General features: G+C 36.1%; 1 protein-coding gene across 1 annotated transcript; it reads right to left on the reverse strand.

Moving 5' to 3' along the window:
* Positions 1 to 3076: 3076 nt before the first annotated feature.
* Positions 3077 to 8579, reverse strand: LOC117993520 (uncharacterized). Its single transcript, XM_034981321.2, has 2 exons — positions 7916 to 8579; positions 3077 to 3505 (listed from the first exon to the last, which is right to left on the reverse strand). The coding sequence occupies exons 1-2, from the start codon at positions 8469 to 8471 to the stop codon at positions 3204 to 3206; spliced, it is 858 nt and encodes a 285-aa protein (XP_034837212.1). The 5' UTR covers positions 8472 to 8579; the 3' UTR covers positions 3077 to 3203.
* Positions 8580 to 9403: the final 824 nt, after the last annotated feature.

The following is a 9403-nucleotide window of genomic DNA, read 5'->3' on the forward strand; positions in this document are numbered from 1 at the left end:
ATTAAATACTTCTTCATCATGGTATGTACGTGCTTGCTTTTTCTCTTCTTCTTTTTCAGTAGTTTGTAAAGACACTTTTTTAATTTAGAGTGTTTCTTTTTGTGTCCTTTTCCAAGGGATTTTTTACTATTGGAAGTACGCTGTTTTGGTTCTTCGGTCGATATTTCTGCAATGTTATTTTTTGTCAATAGTTAAATAAATTAATGGTATATCCCATTTTGATCAAATGGGTGATTTCTCCTGAATTACTTAATAACCTAAAATTATTCTATTATTAATATTTTGGTCATAATATTATGTTCATAATATCACAATTTAATAATCATTATATAATAATTTGGTCATAATATCAAGTTTAATAAAGTTGACTTGTTTAAAAGCGATAATATCAAAAATTGCTACACAAATTGTATTCAAGTTTACACCATTAGTTTCAGAAAAGATTGGTATACGCTCATATACAAAGTCAAAGTGAAATCATTTATTAAAGTCTACTGAAAATATGTATTTTTTACCTTTAAGTGATCTTCCAAAGTCTCCATGAGTAATTAGCCACTCAAATGGTGCTGAAGAGTTTATATTCATAAAACTATTTCTTTTTTGATTAAATCCAATGACTGTTTCAGTTTTAACTATTCTATAATTATTTGTGTTATCAAATATGATTCCGGGTGATATCATTTCTGTATCGCAATATTGAAATTTTCTAATTTTTTTTTGCAATTTTTGTGACTGAAATGCACGCAAGTGTAGCAATGTTGAAAATGATATGGAGATATTTGTCATTTCTTGTTACTTTTATAGTACTTAATGAGTTCAAACCCTATGGAGCATTGCGTTTTAATTGTTGGTAATATTTTCACCATAACCAGGTACTTATAACTCTAATTGTCGCATAAGCGAAAGTTTATTGTTTAATTGCTTTATAGCGGTCAATGTCAACTTACTTACTACCCGTGCGCGATAAGTTGAGACTCGCCTGGAATGCAACCCTTCGCCCGCTTGCCCTCTAACTTCCCCTCAAGCTCCCGTGTTGTACTGTAGACAACGCCATTTTTTTAACATCTTAGTCTCGTACTTGCTTACGTCACGCAACGACGACGCGCTCCGATTTTTGTCTACAGTACAACTACGCGTCTGTGGCGTCACCGCCCTCTCAACTTATTGCGCACGAGTAATACAGTGCGACAAGCCTCTCTTTACACTTGAATGACATTGACAGGGGGGCGCTGTTGGAGAACAAAGGCTTAGAATATTCAAACAAGAACAAAGGGGACACTTGACGGCAACGATAGTTCCGATTTTCACCAGGCGCCAATATAGCCTTGTAAAACAGAATATTTTAATTAATTTTTATAAATAATAGTTTTTGATTTATCGTGCAACATGACGAATAAATACGACTGCAGTACGGAACCCTCGGTGCGCAAGTCTGATTCGCACTTGGCCAGTTTTTTTGTATTTTTAACTGTACGTTTGGAATCTAGCAAACTGCTCATAAAGGGGTTGATCATGATAATGATGATGAAAGTTAATCATTAAAATGATCTTTTCTCACAAATCAAGGAAATTATAGGAAAATGTCATCGTTCGGGGAACTGGAGCGTGGAGTATTAGTGGTTACGTTCTTTTCACGGCCATTGGTCGGCTGTTTGCCTAGTCAATAATTCTAATTGGCTATAAATTATAGAGTAATTAACTTCCCTGTGACTTCCCTACGTTTGCTTAGTTAATTATTCTTCAATTGCTTGTACTTCCGAGTAAAAAAGTGGTACTTTTTGTTCGCAATTTATAGGGAAGCGAAATTTTGTTAGTAATCATTCTACACATGTTTCTTGTAATTGGCATGCTTAATCATAGTTAAACACACATGATTACGTGATTTTGATGCAATAAATAACTAACAATAATTCGTAGTCTGATGAATTACGCTATTTCCGATTACTTACAGTTTTTATAACAAGGATAAACTTTATTTCCATACAAAATTATTTACTGTTATCAGTAATCGACCCTGGTAACTAGGGCTACCATTTTTTGAAGCACGCTCGAAGGTGTCAAAAGATGCGTAAACCCCGCGCTAATATACAGGGGGCTAGCAAAAACTTGGCGTTATTTATACTATCTAAACACAATCCAATACCAATAACCATTTGCCCCATTAATTAACCATGTTCCTCTGGTGCTGCCAATGTTCATGGGTGGCGGTAATCAATTATCATCAGGTGACCCGCCCGCTCGTTTGCTCACAATTTTTATTAAAAAAAAAATGTTTATCTCACTTTACTTGCTTTAGTCGAAATGGTCGAAAAAGGCTTTTTAGACACAGTAATAGCATAGGATCTTTAGTAGATAAAATATTATATCAAAAACATTTGTGATTTAAAACAACCAACCAATCAAAGTAACTATATATTTAAATTAAATTGTGGTGTTTAAAAATAAAACGATTCGTGGACATCGTTTATTGGTAACTATACAGATAAATCAATCGATTTTTGAATCGCCTATTTCGCTTTATAAAAATCATCTAATAATAAATTATTAATAAATAACTTAAAATTATAATATCTATCATTTATTATTTATCGAAACCTATTTACAAAAGTTTTAAGACTGAAATAATTACAAACAATAAACTAAAAAATAGTGTGGTATATGAAAATAAAAATAATCGGTGGATCAACAATACTGAAATTAGTAAAAACAACAACAAAAATCTATGAAATAAAAATAGTTTAAAGGACAGTACAAATCACAATTTAAAACGAAAAACAGATAATTTGTTAAATTATTATTTGAGGAACTAGCGAACATAATGGTATAATCACACTTTTGATCAAAATATTTTTTCTTTAATCCGACTTTTTTGAGCCACTATAAATCTAAACTCATTTCCAAGAGAAAACGGTCTAAAACTGTACTGAAATTGAGTCCAAAATTCATGATTACGTTAATTGAATACAAACTTGAACTCATTTTCGAGCAAAACTTCATAAAACTGTGCTCAATTTGAGATCAAAGTTCGTAATTTCGATCAAAACGGTACGATTACAGGAAAATTTCAATAGCTCTATTCAATAGTTCTATTGCTCCTTCTGTAAAGTTGAATTTCATGCAATTACACCGTTTTGTTAGCAAGCTCCTCATTTCTCTATCTAAATCTGATGGCATCTGCGAAAACGTCGACTTTTAATCTATATCTAATACCCACCCTTTTGCAGACCCATAACGGCTGCGAACAAGGCAAAGAAAAACCCAGCCATTCCTGTCGCACCCACTAACAATATTAGACCACCCATCATAACTGGAACTAGGGCAAAGTATTTCAATTTGTACGCTAGAAGTAAAGGCATCATGTACTTTGAGTATTTCTTCGCTCTCTTCAGTTTGTGCTTGATCCTGTGAGGATGTAGTACTCCTCCTTTTCCAGAATCTTCTTCAGTTTCGTATTCACCATCTTCGTCATCCTCATTGTCTTCGTCTTCTTCGGCTCCTAAGATATCTGGAATTTGAAAAATTAAATACATTATTTTTCAACCACTTAATATCAGATTTAACAGAATCTTTTTAACAATGATATAGTTTTTCTGTTTCACTTTGTCGGTTTGGTTGTTTGTTGTTGTAGATTGGTTGAGTATGCGTAAGTTGGAGTTTGAGAACTTTATGGAGAACTACTTATAAGTTTCAAAACGCGGGTAGCCGACGTTGGCCTTGCAGCCGCTTTACTCAAATGGGACTGGGCAGGTCATGTGTGCCGTATGTCAGATATTTATGGACAAATACCTACTGCTTCTTTCTAGACTCCTCAGAATCATCAACGCCAGCGTAGTAGGCCGAGGTGACGTTGGCGTGATTAATCAGATGAGTTTACGGTTACGTGGCCTGAAGAGGCACGGAATAAGGCATAGTGGAAGGATCGGAGGTAGGCCTTTGCCCAGACGTGGGACAGTGCAGGCTGATTTAGATTTGATGTCACTCTCAGGTCTTTAACTATATTTCTGTAAATTACGCTGATCATTTGCTCAGTTGCGACGTGATTGAAGGACAAATCAATAAACCAACAAACAATACTAATGTGGGTAGGGACTAATGTAGGTAATCCAATATGACTGAACAAACAAAATAATAATTATACAAAATATTTCGTGATAATTTATGTATAAGTAGGTATAACCTACACAATTTGTATAATCTATCACGTAATCGTAGTGTTACCCAAACTATATTATTTATGTCGTAGGTACACGCAATTAATTCACGCATACTTCATAGTTTCACTAGTAGCGAATAATGATTACAATTAAAATCTTGTGCATTGAAAAAAGTTTAAATTACGACATTATTAACGTTAGTAATAATAATTACAAGAGCATACTAGTTTACAATGATGAAAAACGCATTCTAAACTTAATTATTGTAGCGTTTTTTGTAGCGTGCGTTTATAATATCAGACATTCTTTTTTATGGCTCTGATATAAGGATTGTGCTACTCTGATTATTATCAATTAATTAGATTTTCAGCCGTTTTAATTGAGCATATTCGTTTTATAATTCGTACTCTGATTTAATTACTTAATTAATTACATCCATGGTACATCCATAATCACCAATCAGTACCCATATCAGTACCCATATTATAAATGTAAAAGTGTGTTTGTTTGTTGGTTTGTTGGTTTTTGGTTTGTTGGTTTGTTGGTTTGTCGTTTAATCACTTCTCAAGGGTGCAACGGATTGACGTCATGTTTTGCATGGGTATAGTCAAAGACCTGGAGAGTGACATATGCTACTTTTTATCCTTCGAAATCAAAGAGTTCCCACGGGATTTTTAAAACCCTAATTCCACGCAAATGAAGTCTCGGGCATCAGCTAGTCAGCTAGTATTATATCAATGCGAAAGTTTGTTTGTTTGTTGGTTTGCCCTTCAATTGCGCAACGGAGCAACAGGTCAACGTGCTGTTTTTGCATGGATATAGTTAAAGACCTGAAGAGTGACATAGGTTACTTTTATCTCGGGAAACCAAAGAGTTCTCAAGGCATTATTATAGGCCTAAAACTGCGCGGACTAAGTTTAAACATACCTAAGACTTCCTGACTGACTGGCTGACAGTCTAAACTACTGGGGCTAGAAACGTGGATCCTTGTCTGTCTGTTAATCCAAGGCATAATCTGTCTCCATTTCAAATTTCAGTCAAATCCAGTAGCGTTTGCGTGAAAAAGTAACACACACACACACAAACACACACACACACACAAACACACATACACACACAAACACACACATACACACACACACAAACACACCCAGATACACAGATAGAGACACATACTAAAAACTTTCGCCTTTCTAATAAGAGTGTGATTGGTATTTATTTGTGCTTTTGGTGAAAAATGAAAAGTTCCACCCCGTCATCAATTTAAAAAATTCTACACGAGCGTAGCTGAGACAGGTCGGTTAGAGTCTAATTAACTAAAGCAGACCCTCGATAGCTCAACGGTTAAAGGAACGGACTGAAAACCGAAAGGTCGTTGGTTCAAACCCCACCCGTTGCACTATTGTCGTACCTACTCCTAGCACAAGGAATCTTAGTCAGCATGATAATCTTGGATAATATTCTTTAAAAAAATTATATACCTAAATGAAAATAATTATATTGCAAAATTATGACGAAAAGTGTCCAAAGTGAAAACAAATTGAAAAGCAGTCCTGATACAAAAACTAATAGAGTGTAAACTAAGTTGTAATATTCCAATCAAGTACAATAAGTTTATCAACCTACAATTCAATCACCTGCAACAGGACTGATTAACTATCAGTGCATTTAAAGCACGCAATTCATATGCATTATTGTAATAACGTACAAATTATTACTATTAATGACGTACGCATTGAGGGTCAAACCTCTGTGGTTTTTACAATGCGTGCTACCTATTATGTGCAATTTTCTCTTGTATGTTAATAATAAATTAAAAAAAAAAAAAATTATAAATAGCGAGCCGTGATAGCCTAGTTGTTCCTAAAAGATAATTTTCTGAATTTTCCCAGATTTGCACAAATATGAAGTATTTTTGACCAAAGTTTGTATGGAAAAACATGTACATGCATAAATGTTATGCCCGTAAAACTCATTATCATAAGCCTTCGATGTATGATTAGTTTACTATTTTCGAAAAACTAACTAAAATTTGAATTTTCGCGGCTGGATGTATCAAACCACCTTAAATCCATATTTTACCATTTAATTGCTGTATTATTTACTGTTGATTCTATAATAGTTTCATGTGTGGGCACCTAAGGGCCAAATTTACTATGGCCACCTGGCTTTCCCCTTTGTGTAGTCCACGGAAGCGAAGTGACAGGAATAAACTAGTTTTACTATAATGAGGAACTGAAGTTGACAGTATTTCATAAATGGTATTATAGTAAGGTTCGTTGCATTGTTGCGTGACGCACAAAAAGTACACGCGATACTGTTACCAGTCATAATGGATATTTACATTTTACTGTCCACAAGCGGAAAAGATTACAGCTTGGAATCGATGAAACTTAAGGCGCACGCACACCTGCACTTCGGAGTGGAGTGAAACCGAGCTGCAGCGTGTAATCATAATCATTATCATGAACCGATAGACATCCGACATAGATGCGTCGCCTGAATCCCTACGACTCGTTTGATGTCGTCAGTCCACCTAGTGGAGGGTCTTCCAAGTTCCAACGCTGGGCTTTCCGGTGTGAGGTAACCATTCTAGCGCCTTGGGAGTCCAACATCTATCGGTTTTTCAAACTAAGTGCCCTGACCATTGCCACTTCAGCTCCGTAAGTTGAGTTATGTCGGTTACTTTGGTTCTCCTTTGCATCTAATGCTGTAGAATAGTTATGTGTGTAGGTACTTGCTTTAGCGGAGAAGAAAAACATCATGAGGACACCTGCATGCCTGTGAGTTTTCCATGTACTCAAAGTTGTGTGCAGTCTGCCAATTTAAACTTGGCTAGTGTGGTAGACTCTGGCCAAACCCTTCTCATTCTGATAGGAGACCCGTGCTTAGAAGTGAGCTGACGATGGCTTGTTGATGATGAAGATGATGATGATGATATTTGTAATTATGGATCAAGGCAGTCAAATTAGTTGACAAGGCTTATGGGTGCGAAGAATTCGTGTAAATGTTAAAAATGTTAATGAAAACAAATGAAATGAAATTACGACTTTCTTAATAATAAAAATCTTTAATAATATTTTTTTTGACACATGGTTAAAATTGATATATTAGAAATAAAATACAGAGAAGACTCAAAGAGCGCACGCTTTGAATAGCCGCCAAATGCCGAAATAAATAAAATGTAAGTTTAAAAATAGACTGTTCTTCGGCTCGATTCCACTCTGTTAGTGTGCGTTGTGCCTAAGGCCTCTTTGGTTCAGAGAACAGCGTTTGACGGCGTAGCTATAATGGAATGTAATGATAGGGAGGTACTAGGGCATTTTCAAAATTAAACCTCTTGTAGCAACTTTCTGTTATCTTGATCTACAGGTTTGATTAAATTGATAGCTTTTCTATTATGGTTTACCTATCAAAGTAACAAAAACAAAATATGCAATAGACTAACGGTATTCCAGGATTTTTCAAAAATATTATATTCTGCACATTATGTATATCGACATTTTATATTTTGAGTGTGTGAAAATGAACTCAATTAACATATTATTAATATTTCCAAGTAAAATCATGACATAAAATTATTATAATTTGCCAATTATGAATATTGTTAGTATAGTGAGTGAAAATTTAGGTACATGATTAATTAAGAGATCAAGTAAGATGAAGAAGACGATGAAAATAGTTTAGAAATCAAAATCGAGGAGGAAGGAGAGCGAACTAGAACTAAGAAGAAATTTAAGTGAAATAGGGATGTAACTTACACGACAATGATCTTCTAGACGCAGATTGTGGCTCTGGCAATTCTTCAGGCTCTTCTGTTATAGGATCTATATTAACATCCAGCGATCTCTTCTCCAGTCCCTGGCTTCGTATCAACGGTATCGCCTGAGGTTCAAAGGATCCACCTCTGAGAGGGTTATACGCGGGTTCCTTTCTCTCCGTACTTTTCTCTTTGGGAATTGCGAAGTAATTGCCAGGGAAAAGTATCTCCGTCTTGTATTTGTTATCTTGTGTGTAATATACATTCTTTTCTTGTGGCGTTTCCTCAGATCTCTTCAACGGTATCGCTCGCGGTCGAAATGCGTAAGGGGTGAAATTCTTCGTAACCCTTGATGTCCTGGCTGAAACTGGGTTACTGTAACTCGAAGGTATCACGATATCACTGGTCACATTTACTGAAGACCCGTCACTATTAGAAGCACTTGACAACGACCAAAGTTTCGTAAGCTTATTGTCATGGTCCTGATCAGCTGATGTTAGAACGGCGTAGCACAATACCACTATTGTTTGACATTTCACCCTCGTTTGGAACTTCATGTTGATCGATAAGGGATCCACCGGTTGATTAGCAACGCGTCACTGTTTACACAACAGCCCTCACTTCACTTTCTACTAAATTATGCCTACTGTCTCACCCCTCCTCGATCCACCATTTTGTACCAAGCGATCGCGCAAAACTGAATCACTATCGTTGAAAGACGTTATATTTATACATGTGTAACTATAAACTTGCGTTTTTCCAGACTATTCACGGTTGGACGGGCTCGCGGAACCTGACTTGACTGGCCATAATTCCGATATGGGCGAAAAATAGAGTCAACCGAAATATAACAAGACATCTCCTGCCACAGCTGCGCACGCGTCGCTTGTTCTCGTAATGGCTTCAGTATCAATTTTCTCGAGATACATATATCCCACTATCTAATTTGTGATGTCGTTACAATTTTGTCATTATTTCGACATAATTTTCATGTCAACGATAAGTCTTCGGAACGGATGGTATGCTCAAAACCCGAAATAAGATGTTAGGTATGTTGCAAGAAGAGCCGATACCTAAAATCTTAACTTAAGTTTAATTGACTGGAACCTAAATGTGACCGTTTTGAATCTTTTGCGAGTTCACCTTAATATTTTGCTTTTAAGTTATTACTATACGACCTTTCTGGCACAGTGGTAAGCGCTGTGGTTCTATCAGTGGGAGATACCGGGTTCGATTCCCGGCAGGGGAAATTAGGAATTTTATAATTTCTAAATTTCCTCGGGTCTGGTCTGATGGGAAAGCTTTGGCCGTGGCTAGTTACCACCCTACCGGCAAAGCCGTGCTGCCAAGCGATTTAGCGTTCCGGTACGATGCCGTGTAGAAACCAAAGCTCAACTGCCATACGCCTTACATCTTAGACTGCATCACCACTTACCACCAGGTGATATCGTAGTCAAGGGCTTACTTGTAACTGAATAAAAACGCTCTG

This window comes from Maniola hyperantus, chromosome 24 (assembly GCF_902806685.2).
Source record: "Maniola hyperantus chromosome 24, iAphHyp1.2, whole genome shotgun sequence".
Lineage (NCBI taxonomy): Eukaryota > Metazoa > Arthropoda > Insecta > Lepidoptera > Nymphalidae > Maniola > Maniola hyperantus.